At 41.9% G+C, this 23895-nt stretch overlaps 1 protein-coding gene across 3 annotated transcripts in view; it reads right to left on the reverse strand.

The window, feature by feature from the left end:
• Positions 1 to 431: 431 nt before the first annotated feature.
• tafa5l (TAFA chemokine like family member 5, like) overlaps positions 432 to 23895 on the reverse strand; it is a 40281-nt gene continuing 16817 nt past the window's right edge. For 2 of the 3 annotated variants that reach the window (XM_086106346.1, XM_086106328.1), the window contains exons 2-5: positions 19355 to 19504; positions 12505 to 12632; positions 4364 to 4422; positions 432 to 2937 (exon numbers count right to left, since the gene is read on the reverse strand). In XM_086106346.1, coding sequence (XP_085962472.1) covers positions 4399 to 4422; positions 12505 to 12632; positions 19355 to 19504 — 302 coding nt within the window. In that variant the 3' untranslated portion in view covers positions 432 to 2937; positions 4364 to 4398. The remainder of the gene's footprint in view (positions 2938 to 4363; positions 4423 to 12504; positions 12633 to 19354; positions 19505 to 23895) is intronic. The other variant, XM_086106337.1, reaches the window with a different exon arrangement.

A 23895-nucleotide genomic window follows, 5' to 3' on the forward strand; every position in this document is an offset into this window, starting at 1 on the left:
GCTTTTCCACCTCTCACAACAAACAATTGCAAGATCTCCACTTGCGGATCATATAAAGTTGGCCACAGTAAAGTGGGCACTTGGAGACCACCTTCCACCCACAATCGCGTGTCTGTGTGTTAACAATAATAATAATGATAATAATGCATTCAATGGATTGTTTTGTACAATGATTCAGAGGGTCTGAGGTACACTGTTATATTTATGAACAAAATAAGGTGAAATCCAAGACGCATATCAACAGAGCTCAAATCACACTACGCCACCCAACGCCAAAACTGTTAGTGACTTTAGCTTTTACTTGGTCGAAGGTCTTGTCTACGAGCAAGGTCTGCCAGTTGATCAAAGAGGTGGTGTGATTACAGCATTTTGGTGGTGATATTTAGTGCTTGATTATATTGGCCCTTGCATACCCCCCCCCCCCCCCCCCCCCTGTTTGTTTTTGGTGCTTACGTGTAACCGCAAGGAGCGATTCCGCAAAAAAAGGTTCGGGACTGCTAATCATACAAACTGATTGATCGACATTTCTGGTAAGAAAATGAATCTGATAACTATTGTACTTCCTGATTTGTTTAAGGCAACTGAAAAAAAATGAAGTGGACAAAGCAGTGTTTGATAATACTATTATTCTGAAAACATTATGAGTGAAATGTAACCGAATCGCCATCGCTACAGCTTTGAGATGTGGTCCGAACAGAATTTCATTATTTAGAATGACTGGCGTGATAATTAATAAATTGTTTCTTTTAATAAAGTCTTGCTTTAACTTTTGTGATCGATGAGTTAACCTCTTAGTAGCATTAGCAACAATCAGCTGAAGTGAAGATAATGAGTGAAGGGGGGTCTCTAACGCACATTTTCAGTGTTCTTTATGTCTGACATCCATTGAACATAAAGTACCATAATTGTACTTTAATTATATATACAGTATATCATGTCAAATATATCAAGCATCTGAGAGCAGCTAATACTTTCAGATCAATAAAAGATTTCATATCAAAATAGACTTGTTTTTAGACCAGTGCCCCGAAATACATCACATAGGAAATGTTCTGGATAGCAGATTTTTTTTTTTTACTACTACTACTTTCAGTTATACACTATTTCTGTTCCGCCACCTCAATACAAATATTTCAATGCAAAAAAAATTAAGACCACAAAAAAAAAAGCAAATGTGCAAACGCTTTGCAATTTCAACACAAGGACACAATTTAGTGCGAGATTGTGTACGGTGTACAAAGAAATATTTGGGCCACACTGAAAAAGAAAAGAAGTTACATTACAAGAAGAAATGTCTTAAAGTTGTAAGAACAAAAGTATCATTCTTTTTTCCTGGAAAAAAAAAAAGGTATGAGTCTGGTTTGTTTTTTTGTTTTTTTTAGAGAAAATAATTTCTCCACAGAAATTATGTTGCCATGTTAACAAGTAAATATCAAAATTCTCACCAAATGCCAAGGTCTGAGATCAGCAGTGGCTGTGTGTCTGGAGAGACGTCTCATATACTCGTCCTCATTAAATATCTTTTCATATTTGTTGCAAAACAGTTCTGCTTCATGATTGAACAAAGACAAACATCAGAGGTGAGTTCAACGCATACTTGAAACATTTACACATTAAAAGGAGTTCATTCTGCTGCTGGTGTTGATGTGTCAACAAACACAAACACAGTTTCATTGCTTGTCAAGTTTGCACAAATTTACCCGGTAACTTGACAACATTCTTACTTTAACACAGGGGTGTCAAACTCATTTTTGTCGTGGGCCACATTTTAGTTACCGTTTCCCTTATGACTAAAACCATATAAAAAAGTCTATAATAACGGTTTATTCAACTATTGTTTAAGTTACTGTAATGCGGGGTTTGGTAGCAAGAAAATGCTTCCACTATGTCTCTTATTGATTACATATGACAATGTTAAATTTTGGTCGAGATTTTAGCAATCATCGTGGAAGTTGACATGTTTGATTTGCTTTCGTGGGCCACATAAAATGATGTGGCGGGCCAGATCTGGCCCCCGGGCCTCGAGCTTGACACTTTTCTTGAACACAAAATTGGGCTTTTTTTCCAATGTTCAAGAATTTTGTTCCAATAGTGGAGTTTTTCCTTCTTATCTTTACAGTGGGGCTTGAATCCCAGTCCTGTACGTTTCATTCTGTGTGTGGGCAAAAATACAAGTGGATGAACAATGACATTTGATTGAATTTATTTCACAGTGTATCCCTGGATGTGCCCGCACACACGCACACACAGCGCTCACACTGCGCCAGGGGTCTGTTATGAGAAATTCCTCTGATGAAGTGAGCTTCATTGACAAAAATGATTTAACTACTATGTTTAAAAAATAATAATAAAAAACACGCTGGATGACGAGCGATTCAAACGGGCCACGTGATGACCTTTGTTGACAGGGTCGGACATGTGTCAGTCATTTTCACATGTGATGTGTCCACCCCAGTAAGAGTCCAAGTAGACGTCCACGCTCACAATATTTTTCGCTCTTCACGCCGAGTGTCTGCTGGCTACATCCTAGTGAATGCTGTGGGTTCATCAGTGGCCTGGGTGAAGTTAGCGGTGAGTCAGCATCATACGGATAGTTGTAAAATCATCTTGGATGGCCTCAGTGTTGGCAAAGGGAGAATATGGACGGCCTTGATTTTAGGAAAAGATCTTCTCATAAAGTCTTGCGGGCAGTGTCCTCCAGACTGCATGGCCAATACTTGTCGAAGAATGTTTCACCGCTGACACACCGCTCAATGTTTAGTCTCTAAATGTGGCTGCAGAAGTGTCAAGGCTGATGCTGAAACTACCAGAAAGAAAAAGCCCAAAAAAAGAGAGGCTCAAGGCATGGTGTCGAGTTTGTGAAACTTTTTGTTGGACAGACGTAATGCTCTGTGTAGTGATTGGCCGCAGCTTGTCTCACAGCATGAATCAGGGAACCTGGTAAGGAACAAAGCGGGAAGCAACAAATGATGAGACAAGAACAGCTTACACACTCATGAAGTATTTCATCAGTGTCTAATAACATTTTGTCCTTCCACTTCATGATGACTCGAAGAGATTTTGCATCGCAATCATAATGTGTACACGATAGACGATCCCATTTTGTTGAACATGTTCAGACTGAGCCAGACTTTTTTTTTTGTGTGTGAGTGGCACTTAAATCAGTTGAGTGTCATTAAATTATGTTTTTATATCTAGTTTGATATTGCATTCCTTTGAGTTGTGTGCAATTCACCAAATCTCTTTGTGTATAACTGACGAGCTAAAATCTTCATGAAACGGGCATCCATTTTGGAGTGCCGAGAAGCAATCGCAAGACCAGCAATGTATATCAAACCAGCAAAATCTTGAAAAAGTGAACTTCACAAAGAACTGAATAAAGAGAAAGGTCAGGTAATGACTTCATTTAGCCAATCATCCGATCAAGTACCCATTTGAACGATAATTGACGTCGACAGTGTACGATGGATAAATCCATAAAATGCTAATACATACATGGCGGGGCATAAGCGTCGACAAACCCAGGATTGCGTAAATAAATCATTCTGATACCTAAATGGGATGTGGCAAATCCATATAGTATAAATTCCTAGTACCGGCAAATAAATATTTATGGCGCCCCCAATCACGCCTTCTTTCAGTGTCCTTGGTAATTGTGCATGATTCATTTTGTTTTCTCGGCGGGAGAGGGGAAATCAATCTTCCAGAAGCCTCTGGATTTGTCGAATACAAAAACTTCACAGACACAGCTTTGGGAAAAGAACTAAGCTAAATGTCTCATATGTTTTCTATTATTTTTTTCAGAAAGAAAGGGATGGAAACCTTCCAGCAAAGTCAAGCAGAGTGAGTGTAACACTCTGACGAGATATGACTTTCAATTATAACTTGTGTTAGGCCAGTTGCGCCTTGGGCGTGGCGACGCGAGATGGACAATAAAGTACACATGGGGGCGGGGGGGGGGGGGGGGAAATTTGATTTGCGTAAACATGGCTTAATAGAAAGGAAGCATACATAGTAAAGTGCATTTTTGTATTTTATGATCCTTTGCAAACACTAAAGGAGTTGACAAATGCTCATGAGTATTGGTATGTTTGTGATCAGTTCTTTACAATCAGTTTTAGTTTTTTTTTTTTCAAAACGTGGTTTCATGAATTATCAGAAATCGCTGACAGGTCAACGTTTTAAATGTCAGAAGATGTTTGCACTACTAGAAGCCTTAAAAAAACCCCATTCGATTTCAATATAATAATCTATATACAGTATTTAACCCCTGTCCACTGTAGTAACCGCTGTCCCTGAAAGGACTAAAAAATAGTGCCTGTGATTAGTATTTCTGTCTCCACCGAATAAATATAATACTCACATACTCGCAGGTGGTCTTTTTCCCACCGCTGCATTCTACGATGGCTCCCTGGGCAAAGGCTGCAAAAGAAGGTAGATCGACATTAAAAGAATGTTTTATGAAACCTTCCCTCAACATGCTGGCCTCTGGTAAAGAGCGTATGTTCATTTAAAAGCACACGCGGTATGTCTTCTAATTATGTACAAGGTGAAAGAATGGAAGACGAAGGTTACTAAGTGCGCTTTTTTTGTTTTGTTTTGCTTGACCCTTCGGGAGAGGTGCACCGCCAACAACGGCTTAATCTTGGCATTTTTCTTTCCTCTTGACTGTTGGGACCAAGCAGCTTCCTTGTCGTCTTAATATTGGCGAATGAGCCACTTTTGTGGAGATAATGACTCAGCTAATCATAATCACGAAGCTAATGATGTGTTTAGCCAATCAGAGGAGCAAAGGCGAGGCAAGCGTTGGGAGAGCCGCATTGGCATTCCGCTGCTCTCCTCTTGGTTGTGCCAGGCATTCTGTTTCAGTCGTTTCTGCGGACTTGGTATTCCGCAGCCAACCCGGCTTCTCGTCCTGTGATCTGTCACTCGGTTCGTCCGTCTGTAAGACCGGCTCGCTGGGCCGGTGACGGAATTCAGGCCTCTGAAGAGCTGTTGATCCATCACACCTCTCTCCGGCATGTCATCTAAATGCTAAGTACTTCCACTGCATCTTTAAATCAAAACAAGGAGCAAAATGAGGCTGCCCGCAGGGATACGAGCCACGACGGCTGCGATGCAAAGCAAACCTCTGGCTTTCTATTACATTCACGGAGCAGCTCAGAAAGGGTTGGACAAGAGGAACAAACACAATGAATTGTGATACCTTGTTAACCCTTTTGATGGGCAAAGACCAAAAGAGAGGATATGCTTATGGAGAAGCCCCAGCTCGAGGTGGCTTTCGGAGAAAATAGCAAGCTGTTTGAGTTCTCTTAAAAAAAACCACGGTAGATTTTCCAGCTGTATCTGTATCAGAAGATCAATGTTACTAGAGTCATCTCTGTCAGCATCTAATGCATCGGCTGTATTTTCCCCCCTCCTCCTTTGACTTGACCGGTTATGTCATAGAAGAAAATACGATGATGCAATGTAGTGGTGGTAATCATGCGCCTCTTCCAGTTGCTCAGTAAAACATCCCATCATTTCATCCATCCATCTTCTAATCCGTTTCTCCTCACAAGGGTGGCGGGGGTAGCTGGAGCCTATCCCAGCTGTCTTCGGGCAGTAGGCGGGGGACACCCTGAACCGGTTACCAGCAAATCGCAGGGCACACAAAGACGAACAACCATCCGCGCTCACAGTCACACCAAGGGACAATTTAGACTAGAGTGTTCAATCAGCCTACCATGCATGTTTTTGGAATGTAAAAGAAAACCGGAGTACCTGGAGAAAACCCACACAGGCACGGGGAGGACATTCAAACTCCATACAGAAAGGTCGGAGCCGGAATCGAACCCTGCACCTTCTGCACTGTGAGCCCAACGTGCTAAGATCACCATTGTGCCAACGGTAAGATATAATCACACGTATGACTTATGCTAACCGTGGAAAGTTTAAAATAGCATAAAACAGGCCCTTTAGTAGAAGCAGTGGAATTTGATTGACAATTGAGTGCAGTGTGGTTTCAACACATTGATCAGACACGCCCACACCATTTGAAAGTCTTGATTTTGAAGCCTCATTTTATGCGCTTGCAATTTTTCTAATCATTGGGATTTGGCAGTGTTGTTACCAACGCTCCTTGTGGTATGTCAAATTTATAAGACTTTTTATTTTCATTTTACAGGAGCGTTGATGTTAATCATTGAATTCAAGCCAAAAGCAATTTGGCTAATGACTAACATGGAAATGACCAGAGAGGCTCACAAACAAAAGGCACATTTTTACCAGGGTGAAAACTTTCATTTCTATTCTACATGCAGCAATATTGAATATCCATTTATTTGATTAAAGTTACTTTGACACGATGACTTTTAAGAATGTCACTTGATGGCGACCATTTAACACTTGAAGGGGATACATTCTATTTCTATTATTTCGTAAAGCACAGGTGTAGCTTGATCAGTTACCTGGAGATATTGTTTACCTCTTCAGAGATTTCATCGCATCTGGGCTCACAACTGAGGACCTTGTCTCTTTCTTCGGGTTTAAGTTATCGATCTGAGACCCTCGTGAAGTCGAAGCAGAATGCTGAGGCAGCACAATGAATTGTTCCCACGAATTAAAAGGACAACAAGATGAATGTGGACAAGACAGTGCAAAAAATGGGCTCATCATCCATGGCTGCTAACAAAACCGGAACCTGACAAATTTTGGACTTGGAAAACATCGATTTCCTGCTGGCATGCGGGACGAGAGGGCTTCCTTCACGAGCAATTTGTTGTGTAATGCAGGGCATTTTTTTGGATCTCCTCTCTGAGCTGGAGGTGCACGCTTTTCAACCTGACTTGTAAACATCAAGTGTTGTAAATAAATGATCAAGTCTCGCAGTTCAAATGAGGCACGCCGGCAGAATCTTTCAGAAGGCGCCACTGAAGATCGATGCTGAAATGTTAAAAGGCAATCAATTAACTACTTTTCTTCATCGACGTGGCATAATTCAGGAACAAAGTATTATTATTATTATTATTTTTAGAAACATTGTGTTTCACAAACAAAAGCTCAAGCTGATGAATAGTTTTGCATTTTTAATATCAGAAGAAAATCCATTGAAGCAAACACTTCAAAATTTTTGTTTCGCCTTAAGATGTCAAGTCGTTCCATATCCACAAAATGTCACCCGCAAACATGTGAACATTGTTTTGCTCACAAAGATCAAGTAAAGAAACTCTTCAAAACTATGAATCCAATGAATCCAGGTGTGAAAACATAAAATAAAGCTGAGGAACTGGTCGTCTGAAGTCAAACAAGAATCAAGAATGTTCCTTGTTTGGCTTGGGCATACTTGGCCAATACATCTGATTCTGATCATTTGTATTTTCACCTATTTCATCACCAAGTCGCTGAATTCCACTTAACTCGAGTAGATGCATTGTCACACATAAATGCTCATCAGTTTCAATACCTCTTTCCATTTGTCCATTTTCTACACTGTTCATGTTCACTAAGGCTGCGGATGAGCAAAAGTGTATGCTACCTGACTTTTGACTACCTGACGTAGTCAAACTACCTGAAGAGGCTACCTGACATGTGGTACACCTTGGACTGATCACCGGTCAATATTTACACTCATATCTACACCTTCGGGCAATTTAGAGTCTTCAAAAAGGCCAGAGCTGAGATTTAAACTTCTAAACTCAGAACTATGAGGCAGATGAGCTAACCATCCAGCCATCGTGCTGCCTCAATGCCACTAGTAGTTTTGGGAGGAAAAAAAAAAAGGTGCAGAGTGTTGTTGAGAGCTTTAGCGTGTCTCACCCAGTGAAAGGCTTTTCTTTGCCCGAAGTGCTATCAAGACTCAGTGTTGAAACGTGGCCTTTAGCTCCAACGATTTCACACCAGATGAACCTCCGGAGACGAGCTAAAACACAAGTGGCAGTTCAAAGGCTGCCGATGACAGAACTTCAAAAAAGAGCAGAAGGATAAAGTGTGCTCGATGTGACAACTCGAGGGAGTGCGTGCAGCCTCTGACACACTAGCCAGAGAAAAGACCTCCAGCCCAAAGCTGATGGAAGGAAACAACAACAAAGAATACATACTGTACATAAATGAAAGAGGGTGGGAATAAATACCAAACAAAACATGAGCTACATTAAAAATTAATAAGGTGAAGGGGGATGCAAAGATGGCCTTTTGTCACTCAGTTTCTCTCATATACACTCGGTCTCATGCAGTCACCGCATCGCGTAAAAGTTAAGTCATTGTTGGAACGAGACATGTCAACCAACAAAAATAAGGTACCGTATTTTCCGCACTAAAAGACGCTTCAAAGTATAAGGCACACCTTCAATGAATGGCCCAATTTAAAAGAGTTTTCATATGTAGGGCGCAACGCATTATGAGGCGCATAGAATATTGGCTGCGGTTGCGTTATGCATCTACTAGATGGAGCTGCGCTAAAAGGATACAATGCAATACAATACAGCTTTATTTCTATAGATCCTTCACAACCGCTGCAGATGTAACAAAGCGCATAGCAGGACATTTAGAAAACTATGCCCAAAAAATCTGAATATTGATCCATATGTCAGGAGCATCGGATTACAAGGCGCACTGTCGGCTTTTGAGAAAATGGAATGCTTTTCGGTGTGCCTTATAGTGTGGAAAATATGGTAACTACAGTACTTTAACATAAGTATGACGAAGACTGAAATCTCAAGCGAGCAAAGCCAAAAGCTGAACACACGATCCTTTGCCTCATTTAAAAGCAGCATTAGTATGCTGATTGAACTGTACGGAAAGTAAAAGAAGTGCTTGTTTGACTGCATCACAGTCGCTTTGTACTGCATTGTAAATGCAGCATTGTTAGGCGTACTTGCTGCTGGACAAGATCAAATACATTTCTCCGCAAATGAGACTGAAAGGCAGCAGCGACAGAACGTTGGAGGACAGAGCACATATTGTATGGCATTCATATTTAATACCAGAAATCCAATACTCGATCATTGAATTTTAACGACGTCAACATTGCTCTAATGACTTTTAGTACTGATATTCCTCGCCAACACTTTCCGACTGGATAGAAATAAGACCATTTAAAATACATTTATTTTTCTCTAGGCTCATTTTTTTACTGCATGTACCAACCTGTCAGTACAAAGGGACGTGGTTCAAACGATAATCTTTACACATTGTTCCCCTCACTGCCTGATGCATTGTACTCAATGAACTGTGCTAGTCGCGGCCTAATGACAGTCATTTTACCAGAATAGAGCTCATTCATGTCAAGAGTTCTGCTTTTTGGCAAGAGGTGCAGGAGGCACATCTCATTTAAACCGTTAAAGAACGAAATACTGCACAAGTTCACCATAATGCAACTGCAAAAAGGTTGAATGAGACCAATGAGATGCGAAGTGTGAGCTCAATTTATCGCTCAAAATGTAAAAAAAAAATACTTGGAATGAGAAGATCATTTTTTTGGGGTAATCACTTGTGAGCCCTGCGATCGACTGGTGACCAATCGCTTCGTCTAAAACACATACACAGGTTTCAAAGTAGTGCATCATAAAATGTGTTGAATCACAGAAGAGTGACGCATTTCATTGGCTTACGAATCTTGTGAATCATCCTCCAAGAGAGCACGGCAGCGTTCAAGCGCAAGGCTCGGTACGCGTAGCAGATCTGAGCATGAATAAGAGCGGCGTCATCAGCGGTTCTTACAAATCTACATTGTCCTCCCGAAGGCTGCCGGGTCATTTGATTCGGTTCACGTGAGGAGACGTTCCGTCTGATCTTGGAAACTATCAGGTGTCTAGAGTCGTAGACTGCGCAGGTTAGCTTGAATGTAAAAGATTAAGATATCCTTTATTTGTCCCGCAATGGGGAAATTTACAGTCAGAGTTCAGAAAGGAAAACACTGGGTAGGGAGAGGGAAAAAAAACACGCTCGAACTATCCTCTTCTGAGGATAATTTAAGTCCAGGATAATAAAAAAAAGACTCTAGCACATAAATAAGCATATGACAGTTACAACAAGTCACAAGACATAACATGTAATGAGAGGGCGGATGAATGGGAAGGGGGGGGGGGGGGCGACCGCGACGCAGCCCGTCTGACCAGCTGCACGCTGGTCAAAAACCGTTGCATCTTGATTTTTGTGCAAATACAAACCTCATTGTGGGGAATTTGTCAGGCGGCTCTGCGGCACGCTAGGGTGTTAAGCATAGCGAGGTCGTTTGCGGTGACACACCCTCGGCGCGCCTGACCATTGGGTGGCACAAAGCTAAAGATTTTTAGATTAAACTTGATGCCTGTTGGAATCACATCTAAGTATTGGAGCAGATTTTGGTGAATTTAATTGCGTAAAGACAGATTGTGAGCTATGCAGCGGCGTGCCGCTTTCATGAGAGCGTAAATGACAGACTTCAGTCGATGGGAGAATGTTTGGCGTCAGAAAGATGCAAATCTATGCTTTTCTGATTGAAGCTGATGGGAGAAGATGCCCCTCAGTGTCCATCCACGTGGAAATCACCTCTTTCGTTGGGTTTCGGTGTCGTACTGAACGTAAAATCCATCCATCCATTTTCTGAGCCACTTATCCTCACAAGGAACGCGGGGGCATGCTGGAGCCGATCCCAGCCGTCGTTCGGGCAGTAGGCGGGGGACACCCTGAACCGGTTGCCTGCCAAACAACCATCCGTGCTTACACTCACACCGAGGGACAATTTAGGGTGTTCCAACAACCTGCCACGCATGTTTTTGCAATGTGGGAGGAAACCGATGGACCCGGAGAAAACCCACGGAGGCACAGGGCAAACGTCACACAGGAAGGACGGACCCGGAATCGAATCCTGCACCTCCGCACTGTGTGTGTGTGTGTGTGTGTGTGTGTGTGTGTGTGTGTGTGTGTGTGGTTGAGTGCATCACTGAAATGAGAAAAAAAAAAAAAAAAAAAAGGAAATCAGCCAGTAAGACAGCGTAGTCCACAAAGTGTCTGGTTCTGTATTAATTAAGCTTCACTATGGATCTTATTTCACATTCAGTTTCCAGCTAGTGCTTACATAACCCCCACTTCCTTGTCTTATTATTCATAACCTTGTTTCCCCTAAAACCATCGCCATCATCTCAATTAACTGTACCTGATCTCAGCCGTGCTAATTGAAAAGATGTAGAGAAGCACACAGGTTGTGTGTGTAGCACATACAAACACACGCACACACACACACACACGTACGCACGCACACGCAGGCTGCATACATACACAAACATGAACCTAAGTATGCTTTCAGAATAGATTAGGACACGAGTGCAAAGCATGCGTGAAATCTCCCGTAGCTGCCCGAGGCAGTCGGACAGAGGAGGCGGATGAGCGAGCAAGAGACAAGAAGAGATTGCAAGTGAGAAAGAGAGAAAGAGCAAAGATCAACAGCAAAAAATAAATAAATAAAAAGCCGCAGCTTTCCTTCTGATGTTGTGTACCTGAGCATGATGGCAAATCTCCTGAGGACGAGAACCACGCTGATTTTTCAAACCGCATCTGGGCTTTCATGTGTCTTTGGTCATGGTGCAGTGAAGTATTTCAAAAAAGGACACACAAGCAATGGCACCATAAATGATCATCTTTTGTGCCATCTTTCCCGAGACCATGACATGACGGTATCACTTGGCGCGTAACCGCGCGCGAACGACACCGCCAGCAGCAGCAACTAAAAGCTGCCGAGCATGATTCCGCTTTGAGAGCAAAATCGCTTGCTGCTCTTCAACCAGCGTCAGCAACAAGTGGAGAAGAGCACAAAGTATATTCCACACAATCTTGAATCCAACAACTTTTCATGGACACAATTGAAACAATTCTGCGCTTAGAGGAAACAAAGAAATAGATCGGCTCTCTTTCTGTGTTGACAACGGCTCAGATCTGAACGCATTCAAATTTGTTTCAGTGAAAAGAAACGTTCATCGTCTGTACAAACCAGATCATTCATAAGCTAAGGTACTCACCACTTGGTTCATTCTCAACAAATTCAAGGTGATCAGCTCTTGTCGTGAGAGCCTTTGCTGGTCTTCAAAACCAAGTGAATGGCACAGCAAGAGAAAAGTCGAGCTTAAGTGATCGCAGCTTTCTTAATTAGAAAGCAAGGAAATGAAAATTGATCTCCCTTCCGAGCAGCTAACCTCACGTTAACATCTTTTTGATTGACACTTTACCATTCAACGTACGGCAAAAGAGACGAAGGCTCTGCTGGTCAAATGACATGGAAGGGTTCGTTTACTCGCGATGACAGTGGTGAAGCCACGTCGCAACAATGTGCGACGTCATGGTAAAATGTCAGAAGATGTCTTACAAATGAAAACAAAAGCTTGGTTTTGGAGGATTGTTACTTTCAAAAGTTCGTTGTTTGTTGTTTTTAAATAGTCACTCGACTATCAGTGGAACCGTCCGCTCCCGTGCATCGAAAAACGGATATTAAACACTTGAGGTCATGTGCGTACACTTTATCATCGAGTTGTATAAGGCGACAGAAGTTACCGTGACGGTCTTGATGCGTCCGCTGCTTCTGGTGCAGGTCCATCCCGAGCGGTTGAAAAGGAGGCTGCAAACTTCGCCCTCCACACAGGGGGTCATCTCACACCACTGACGACTCCGCACGATTCTCGCTGGGGGGGGGACATGGGTTAGGTACTACCCGGCTGAGGGAGATTCAAATTAAATTTGACAGCATCGTTATGACTGTGTGAGAATTTTTTTTTTTATTATTACTTGATTGCCAAGCATAGTATGAGGCAGGAGGTCACAAAAAATAAAATAAAAAAATACACACTTGGATGCTTGTTGAACTCCCTTCCCATTGGGATGATTGTTTTGAATTTGGAAATATTTTGTATTTTTTCATTCACGCATAGCTGCCACATACACTGCTGCACATTCAAACGGTAAACGCAGAGTGTCAAGGAGACTTGGTGATTTTTATTATTGTGGACTGCTAATGACGACTTTTCTTCTGTAAAATTGGCATTTCCTTATTGCAGGACGAATCCCGTTTAGTTTGTATTTGTCAAAGGAACTAGTGCAAAAAGAAATAATCTGAATCTGGAATCATTTTAGCATTCTCACATTGCTAACGTGTAAAAATGACGAATACTGAAGGCAAAGTTGCCTCACACCATCTTTTTTTAAAACACATTTTGAATTGTCACACAGGTGTAAAATGAAGTTAGTCATTTGTTGCTGCTAATGACAGAAAATTCTATAAACTCTAAATTCCAAATATGATTATATATACAGGTATATTTTTTGAACAGGAGAATCGAAGAATGTTGCAATAGCATTTGACTTATATTTCACTCTCTTTTACGTGACTCAAAGATGGTTTGGTATTGAACAGCACCAAATCGAAAGTTTATATTCGTGCAATGTTCAAACACATCGTAAGCAACAGAGAGGGAATATTATTACGATTATTTGTTTGAATGTGATAAGTGCTGAACCCGAAATTAAGTCTCACAAACATTTCCGGTGCGCATCATGGAAAGAGGAGCAGATTAGAAAAGACAAATGGAGAGCCAGGCATATTCAAGCTATCAGTCTGCGACAGACAACGGGAGGGCGCAGTCATCTTGCGAGTGACGTCTCTCGTCGCTTCTCTTGAGCGCCGTCTGCATAATGTTGAATTAACATCATGCCTGTGGCGCACACCGATAAGAGCCGATTGTTCTTTCCACAGTGTGTTTAAAAAACAGGCAAAGGTTATCAGCTCTCAATGGACCTGGCCCGGTCCTGCTTCCGCCCTTCCCTCCCATGGGCAACCTTTTGTGGAACAAGCTAAAATGGTCAACAGATTGAAATAAAGGGATAACGAGTTGTCGAATGTCTAGAAGAGCTGAGTGTGTAACCGCAAGAGCAAGTGGGGCGTATCATATTTCACTGAATATGGTGCAGCAGAGTAATAAAACCATCAAGAGACAAGTTATCTCATTAAAGCCAACAAGGCTTAAGAGCGATTTTTTACATCATGTACCTGGAATCTCACACTAAACATTTTTTGGAGTGCTCCAGTGACCTTCCTCCTAAAACGCTTCTGTGAATTTTCATTCCAACAACGCCTCCGCCGCCGGAGTGCAAATTTATCAGTCAGTTGCACATGTAATTCAGAGTACAGGACTGTGGCCAGCAAAACTCAATTTCCCGAGCTGAGAAAATAAAAAAGGGCTGAGTTAGCAAAGCGGCGGGAGTGCTGACTAACCGGGGACTGACTTCATCCCAGAATGGCGCAGGTCAGATTAAATAAATGTCTTCGGGCTGTCGCACTGTGCTGTGACCTTGTTACTTCTTCAATGAGCGGCCATGACTTGATCCAGGCTGAAGCCGTTCAAATAGTCAAATTGTGGTTTAGTCGGTAGACCACTACTGTATATAGCCAGCACAGTGCCAGATTGTTTTGACATTGGAACTAAAATTTGGTTTTCCCCCATGTTTCTCTTTTTTAAAGCAACAGTGCCATTAGGTTTTTCATGATTTCTTCAGCATGTTTTTTTTGTAGATGAGGAGGAAGTATGAAACCTGACTATGAATAAGGTAAATAGCCAGTGTCATTGCCCCAGTTGTCAACTACTTTAGAGGTCAATACAAATAGCAGACAAGCCAGGGTGTGTCTCTCTGTTGCGTTAGCACTAGCATTGGTGCTAATGTTACTCTTTTTTGTTTTTTGTAGCGCTCGTGCAAACATGCTATAATAATTTAATTCAAGGCAGGATAAAATTTTTGGCGGGGTTTAGCATGTACATTCATTGACTTATTCAATGCATTGTCCTGACAATTTATACTTACCACAGTGCCCTAAAACTTTCCTGACAATTGTACATGGCGGCACAAAAACAAAACTTCAAACACAAGAATTTGTCAAAAATCAGAGTGAAAATATCTGGACCAAATTATATTATCTTTCGGCCATAGTGCGGTGAAAACGTTATTTGTTAGCATTCTCTCTCGTTGCTTGGCATCAATTAAACTCACACACCGTTAAAAAAACAAAAACAAACATTTAGCTCCGAAGACATTGTTCTTGTACACAAGTTGAAAGTCTGGAAACAACACAGTAAATTGTGCTTGAAGCACTCATGGAATTAGCACAACAGAAAACATTATTTATCAAAACAACGGGGAAATGCTTAAGCTGCACTAACAGCAAAATTAAAATGAGCATGTGTGACTTCTTTGTAAAGTATGCATAAAACCTTGGAGCCAGAATAAACACAGTCCCACCGTTGACGCTTATCACGGTGACTATCAAGCCACATGCGATAATGGAGTGGCAGTATGGCGGCAAGAAGGCCAGCAGAGAAAAATCGACAGTTTGAGGAGAGATTAGAATTAGAGCATGGAGCTGTTTTGTGCAGACATCATCAGAAAAAAAGGTCGAAACAAAGGCTAAGATTGTTGTTGTTGATTGTGGCCCAAACATGAGATAAAAGAGACCTGGATTCAAAAAGATTGACCATTAAATTGGGAAAATGCACAATCAATAGACCCTTACCGTGTGATGTCACATTTGTATGCAATGTGCAAAGCCTTCCATGTTTGAGGGCAGCCGGTCGAGTAAATTTGAGAACAGAGGTAAAGTAGTTGCTAATTCTATTTTGTGTTCACAACAAAGGTGAACAGCTGCTCTGTTTACTGATGTTCTTGTCAGTCAACTACAGACTCTTTTTGATACCAGAAAAACAAATCAGTTTAGTGAAAGAAGACGAGCACGACGATCAAATCTTCGACGTGACCACTGTACACCATCAAAACATACAAGGCAGATGCGATGCTTAGCTGTTGGCATACCCATGCAAGTTTTAGTTCGGATTTCTGTTTAACATGAATTTGTTCATCATGCAGGAAGACCACTTTAATGAAGCTTATGTTTTGAAACATAAACAACGCTTGATTAAAACCCAATGTAAAAATTCTGATGCTAAATAATAAGTACAAACACTGCTGAGCGATGTTTTGCAATCAAGCACGACTCTTTGTTAGCAGCTAGCAAGCTTAGCTAGCTTGAAATACAGCTTCGATATATATCAAGACGAGTTTATTTATCCAGACACAACAACTTTTAGACCATTAAAGTAGTCATACTGTCAACCAAAAGCAACATACCTTTGCCGATAACGGCAACAATGGATAACGCTTCTCTTCATGTTCTACTCTTCGTGTGTGCCTTTAAATATAGTGGCCCGAAACTAAACATTGCGTGTAAATTGACGTCGGTGGGAACAGTCTATGAAAAACTTGAAAACTCTTCCAACAAAAGTGTTAACAAAGTTTTCTTTCGATAGAACTGTCAATGTATCATTAAAATGACCTGTGTGTGGACAAATAAAATATGGAATAACAACCACACCTTGTCTAGCCGATAAATAGTTATTAAAATAGTGACTAACTGTGGTGAAATATTGACATGCTAAATACCGCAGGCCAATGGAACCTCACTCTGTTTCCTTTCCAACAATTTGTGCTGTCTTATATTTCATATACAGTATAAGGTCAGTTCTGTCTCATACAAATGAGTCACTTCGCTTATTGACTCATGCGCACTTGCGCATGAGTCAATAAGTGAGAATGCAAACAGGATGGGAGGAGAGATTAAAAGAATTAGCCCAGTTCTCCTTCATTAAGCCACCAGCTGCACACTGTTGTAAATGTGAAAACGTCCCAAAGGCTACACTTGAGGAAGTAAGCCGTGGATTTTACTTTCGGTTCAATACAGCAGATAAAGTTAGTTTCAAATCCATGAGGTTTAACTGGCTATTTACTCCTCTCTTGGAAACTAATGTGAAAGGTTACTAGCAACCATTGAGAAAGTGCGTACAGAAGGAAGTCCAAGCACCGACCTCTTCCTAGAAGACAAAGCTGAGGAACACTCACAGTCATGAATCCTCAAGGTTTGTGAGGATTTACGGGTGGAACGCCTTAAACGATTTTAAACTGATGTTTTTAGAATGTACGCTTAAGCCCGTATCCCACTGAGTGGCGAACAACTGCGAGTACTGTATTCGCAAAGGCAGTGAATATTGTGTTCTCGTCAGGGTTCTTTCAAGGTCGCCATGGTTTGCTAAACGGTCATAAGACGTTCGGCTGTACATTCGTGGTGGCAAGGGATTTTGAACATGTGCAAAATTTCATTGCGTTTCGAAAAAAAAAAACCCATTAAAACTGTTGCCGAATGTTTGGCGAATGTTTGGCGAACATTTTGCGAACGCGCATTTTGCTGACGTTGCCCACAGTCGCAATTGTTCACCCTTCAGTGGGATAGGGGCTTTAGCAGTGTAAAACCTTCATGGTAAGTTCAATTCAACGATTCAATTCACCAACAGTGAGCGATTTCTTCCTTTCATAACTTTGCTGCTGTGAATCGGGAATTTCTCCATTGTGAGACTAATAAAGGTTTCTTATTATCATTTTGTGCGTAAATTGCCCATGAACTAAAACACAAAACAAAAAAGCAGCAGGAAATGTATCTCTTCTACAAATAAATAAATACATTTCACATTGAATCTATACCAGTCGCCGGCATGTATCCGTATGATTCCCCAACGGCTGTCCGCAGGAAACCTTACACTGACGCTGCAAGCAACAGATTCAGTCTTTAATGCGGTGGCCACTAATGGAGTACAGGGTTCAGTGCAGCGGGAAGCCAGTGAAAATCAATTTCCTCCTGCTTTAATCATAGTTCTCTCTAAGTTAATTAGTATCTGTTGAGTGTTTAGAAGGAGAGAGGGATGGGGGGGGGGGGGGGGTGTCTGTTGCGCATCGGAGGTGGTTGGAAACGATGTTGGGGGAACGTGACGCGAGCCGTGGGACCGCATGCCGCGTTGGAGGCTATTAGATGCTGTGAGTCATTGGAACTAATGGGCCTTGTGGTGCATGTCATTGTGATATTGGGAGATCCAATCAGCACGATGGTGTCAACCGCCGTTAAAGGCCATCTGTCACGTTCCACCAGATAACGCCTGATAACCCAGACAGGCCGTCGTGCATTAAACCTTATCTAACTCACCTCCTACGCCATGAGTGATCCTTAATTAGTTGCCGTTATTAAACAGCTGAGGAAAGGGGGGGGGGTGATTTAACAGCACACTAAAAACAATGAAAGTGAATGAATAATAGGACTTTGTATGACAGTTTAACTGAGGCCCAGAAATATAAGCCAAAGAAAAAGAATGGGCGTAGTCATGAAAATTGCATTTGAAGCTGGCAAGAAAAATTAGCATGGGCCCGAGATGTTGCCGATTCAATCTTAACTTGTTCACGAGATAAAGATGACGTCAGTTATGGCAAGTTGATACACATAAACATAGACTTGCATTGTGGCGCATCATAGATATATATCTATTATTTACCTCAATACGGCACTGGTATTGAAAAAGGAGTTTAGAACATTCAGAAAGAGATTTCTGTGCTCTGGGTTGGGTGATTCCAAAAGTTGAAAGCATTCACTTTGCTGACATCGCCAGCCAGGAGCTCCTCAATCCATTCACGGTAAGACTCCATTTAAAAGTCAAGAGTTGAGGAGCTAGTGTAAAAAAATCAAATTCAAGGTCAGTATCTGGCCTGTCAGCTGACAGAACACTACAGTTGAATTGAAATGAAATAATCTGGATCTGATTGAAATGGAGGCGTTCAGCTTTAATTCAGGAGGTCTCACAAAAAAAATTAATCCTCATAAAATTCTACAATCAAGAGACCCCTCAACTGAAATAAATAGAAATAGTTTAACATTCAGAATAGAATGGCGTTAAAAAGAAATGCAAAAAAAGAAAAAAAAAGCCACCTCATGATCCAAAGCATTCCACAACATGGACATCTATGGCTGCTATTTCAACTGCTGTACTACAGAGGGCTCCGTCCTTTTAGTATTTACCCACAATGCACTACCGGCGGCCATATTGGAGGGCTGTTATAAACAAGCCATACACGAATACGTGTATACACGAATAGCCATACACGAATACGTGTTTTATACGTGGTTTATAACAGCCCTCCAATATGGCCGCCGGTAGTGCATTGTGGGTAATTACTAAAAGGACGGAGCCCTCTATTGGCAATTCATGATTTATGGTCTACAGAACTAACAAGAAAAAAAATGGAGATGTCAAGGATGTGATTATTAATAGGAGAGATGCAAAAACATCCCCAGACAAACTCCGAAAGCAATAGAAGACTTTCTCACGGCATACTATGTATCAATAATACTATTATATATCATCTTCAATGGCCTTCGCAAAATACATTTGAAAAACTCCTTTGAAACGCGTTCGGAAGAGTAGGAGTAAAAAATTGGAGCATGTGTCTGCCTTTGAGAGAACAAGACTGGAAATGATCGTCCACATACCATCGACACATGCCGGCCTGGCCCGTGTGGTGCCGGCGATCTGACCTCTCCGGCAGGCGCAGCGGGCTGTCTGCCTGGCGATGGTTCGTCTGGGAACGCTGCTGTCCCTGTTGAGCATGACTATCTCGCAGGTTCCCATCGCCAACTGGCCTGCCAAACACAGCGGGGAGCAGGGAAGGGCATTAGCATAATGAGCCTGTAACGGACACACTGCAGAGGATCGAGAGCGGCTCAAATAGGAACAAGTGAGTTAGTTCATCGTTCCCAGACTGCAACCCCCCCACCCCCCCAACAACTTATGGTTTAACTGCCTCTTCATTTGATTTACAGCTTGATTCAATCCTGTTTTCTTCAAAATGGCGTCTAGATAGGCTTTGATGGCCACAAATTTTAATCCCAGATTGGCTTTATGTGCCCCTAAACACATTTTTTTCCCGCTGATTTAAAAAGAAATGTCCCTGTTTTTTCCAGGATTTGGTTCTGGTTTTTTTTTTTGGTTTTGTTTTGTTTTAAGTTTGACCTAAAAGGGCTTACACAATAGAGATTTTACGATTCGTTGTAATTTATAGCTGTTGTTTCAGAAAAAATAATCAACCTGTTGCTGAATGGAAGACTTAATTTATCATATCACTAAATATATGACTACCAGTATATTCCATATTATTATTATTATTATTAAATATTGATGTGCACATTCAGAAACACCAAAAAAAACCTTTATTTGCATCTCTGGTTAAAATATTTTGTATAAAATTGTTGACCAGTATAAAAGTGACATATATTTGTAAAACAAATGAAGTCACATTGTATTGTGTCTACTAGAGACTGAATCGATCAGAATCACTTCCGCTCAATCAACGGAATCCTCAGCAACCGTCAAATACAGTAGAGTAGATGAATCAGTTATGATGCAGACGCTACATGTGACCAATTCAGCATCATCGCATGAAAATAATGAGGGATCCAAAAATGATTTCGCAAACCCTTAATTCCAAAATGCCAAGCGCAAAAGGCGAATTTAAAAAAAAAGCAAGCGCTGTTGTGCGGCAACCCAACAAAATGTTTAATTGGCAGCAACGTTCTCATGGTGCCAATTACGTTGACGTCCTCACCAGACAAACAACAGCGCCGCTTCAAATCTTTGCTCCTCGCCGCCACAATGACACGGGCGGCTTCATGCTAACGGCCACACGAACAACGCACATAAATGTTGAATTTTTCTCCCTTCCTTGCGGCCATTTAAATCTCACAGCTCCAGTGAGCAATAAACATTAAGACAGTTGTTCTGTCAATGAAATGAGTTGAAAACCAGAGGGAAGGTGCTTAATTGTTTTTTTATGTAGCCTTGCCGGAACAATTAGTCGCTAATGGTTGTTGTGTTCTAGGAATGGCCACAATGTAATCACAGTAAGTGACATTTAGGAGATGAGATGCGTCAGCGCTCAGTTGGGGCGACGCCAAACAGCAGCTTTTTGTCCAGGTGAAGTCACGGGAGGAGGTTTTGGGGCAGCCTCAAATCAAGGTTATCACAGACCTTCAAGCTGTTCAAATGCAAGTCACGGTGATGATTTACATATCAGTTAACAAACTGTATATTGAATGAATTTATATTACACAGTTAAAAGAGGGAAGGACAGGGAATGAGTGGGTTGGACGTCTGCCTCTTGCCTCACAGTTCTGAGGTGAATCGTTTGAATCTTGGCTCCAGCCTTCCTCTGTGGATTTGCATGGTCTCCATGTGTTGGATTCAATTTTCTTCAGGTCCTCTGGTTTCCTTCTACATTCCAAAGATTCGTTTATATGTGCTGAACACTCCATTCTTAATGAGTGATAGTGGTTGTTTGTCTATATCCGTCATATCCATTTTCTGAACCGCTTTATCCAAGTTGCGGTGGGGGTGGGGGGGGGGGGGGTGCTGGAGCCTATCCCAGCTGTCTTCGGGCAGTAGGCGGGGGACACCCTGAACCGGTTACCAGCCAATCACAGGACACACAGAGACGAACAACCATCCGCGCTCACAATCACACCTAGGGACAATTTCGAGTGTTCAGTCAACCATGCGTGGGAGGAAACCGGAGTACCCGAAGAAAACCCACACAGGCACGGGGAGAACATGCAAACTCCACACAGGAAGGCTGGAGCTGGAATCGAACCCGGTACCTCTGTGCTCGACAGGCAATCCACTGGATCACCAGGCCGCCCTGTTTGTCTCTAATCACCCTGTCATTGCCTGGCAACCAGTCAAAGGTGTGTGGAAGCAACTCTCGCCCCAAATCATCTTGGACAGGCTCCAGCTCACCTCAGATTCTAATGAGGACGAATACTGTCGAAAATGGATCAACTTAAAAAGTGGAATGTATGAAATCAACTGCTTTCCTCCTTTAAACACTACGTATGCATGGTGCGCTGCTGAGGAGGAACGCCCTCCACTCCTCTGCCTTGCAACCAAAACAAGGCAGAGCCAAAACCATGATAGTGTTAATATAAAAGCCGACATGCTACGGACTCGATGTCCATTATCATTCAAACTCCTTTTTTTGTGAGTGTGTGCGCATGCATGTTTTTGAGCGGAAAAATGTGATACGTCCAGCACCCCCCGACGACCGAATGCCCCCGCCCCCCTGTCGGATGTGCTCCGGCACCAAAACTGCCAAATTTCTGATACTAGAACTCACCCCCCTGTTTCAAAATAGAAATAAGATGGAGGTTGACCAATATCCCCAAAGAAATTGTGTGTTCCACCGTATTAAAAATATATTAAAGATTTTGCCTGATATCACTGAGACAGTTATTTCCCCCCCAAGAGCCAAGCCTGACAGAAAAGCTCAGATAATGAGGTTATTACAACCGTTGTGGCGGTTGTTTTCACGTAAGCTTAACTGTCAATGGAGTGAACTGTGACGGTTCCGAAAAATACCACAGCTCCGCGTTTGGATCCGATACATTCCAGCAATTTAGAAAGACAACTACAAGGAGCCTCTCTCTATGGAAATGTGAAGTATTTAATATTCTGCTCACTCACTACACACCATCATCGCAGCCCCGGCCAATGTTGCTTTTGCTGATGCGAGCCCTTTTATGCATGTGAGTGCTGGGAGGGCGGAGGTGATGTGAGATATCTGTGCTGTCTCCCATGTTTCTCTACTGAACAGATGAATTGGCGTCATGCAATAAGCTCGAAGGCACAGACTGGTAGAGCAAGAACTTGTGCAGGGAGTGGGCTGTGAGAATGAGGGGAGGTTGGAAGGCGCTTTGTAACATGCCCTTCGCCATCGCCTTGCACTCCATCATTTCAATGACATATGAGTCATGTGACAGAGGGTTCGTATCATTCAGTCGTGAGAACGCACCTGCAAAGCAACCTTATTTAGCATGATGAAAAGTGCACATGTTTTGGAGCCCTTAGATGATCCAGTCCAAAGTAGCCCTCTACCAAATCCGGAAAATGAAAATTGACACACCATAAATTCAAAAAAACAAAAACAAACGTGTCTCTTTTTGGCCTAAAAAAGTCATTTAATATGGAAGAACTTGAAAATTACACGAATTATAGCTATTTATGGCAACAGTGTTAGTTAGCACAACACAGCTAGCAAGTTGCTCGCTCCAAAACAATTTGCTGAGTTGTTGCTAGTTTTATCTTCAGTTTGAGGTTCAATAACAATGTCTTTTATTCAAGTCAAGTCAAGTCAAGTACAACTTTATTGTCAAATGCGCTGTATGTGCAACACAGCACAGATGAAATTTCTTCCCTCTCAACCAGACAACAGGAGCCGCTGCGGGTGCCCGCGCCACCATCATGTCTTCCATTATCATTTTTTAAAAATTACATTAAAGGTTGTATAAAGTAAAAGAAAACAAAAAAATACATATTTTTCACTCCACAATAATACTCTATTTTACTCTTATCATAGCGAATAAGGTAACAATGAAAAAAAAATACATGGAGCAGCACAGTACATGTCGAAAATACTTTATATCCAAAAATAAAAAGTAAATTCATACTCAGTTCTGTGAAGGGGGTGAAAAGGAGAGATATCGGCGATATCCAAGGAATAAAGTTTATCTTTGGCACAGATGCCGAATTTGACCTTGGTGAAGGTCAGCACTCGCTCAGCATTTGTAATATGGCTGTTGTATGACATGTATTACACCCTATGAGTTCGTAAGTCCATCCATTCCGTTGTAGATGTGGGAAAAGTCAACTTCCACAAAAGCTAAACCTTTAGCTAAAATTCTCAAATGTGCTGATTTCAAATTTTGAGTTCATCTACAAGCAGGTTTGGAGAATGGTGAGCGAGGAAGTTGATGTATCTGGTGAGTGTCTTGACTGGATTACCGCTGTTGAACCGTCAACCAAGATAGCATTTAGCATCAGCCAAAGTTTTCAACACCAGTTAGCAATGTTAGAAGGACGAGCCTCTCTGTGGGAAGTGTTGGAGGATGATCAAACAGGGGGAAGTGTGTTGTTGTCGACACGGCGGGATCCCTTGACCGTTCTCCACTTCCCCAGGTCCTCCGCGTGTTCGTTTGATTCGGGC

This window comes from Hippocampus guttulatus, chromosome 1, assembly GCF_054856545.1.
Source record: "Hippocampus guttulatus isolate MCC_2025c chromosome 1, RoL_Hgut_1.0, whole genome shotgun sequence".
Lineage (NCBI taxonomy): Eukaryota > Metazoa > Chordata > Actinopteri > Syngnathiformes > Syngnathidae > Hippocampus > Hippocampus guttulatus.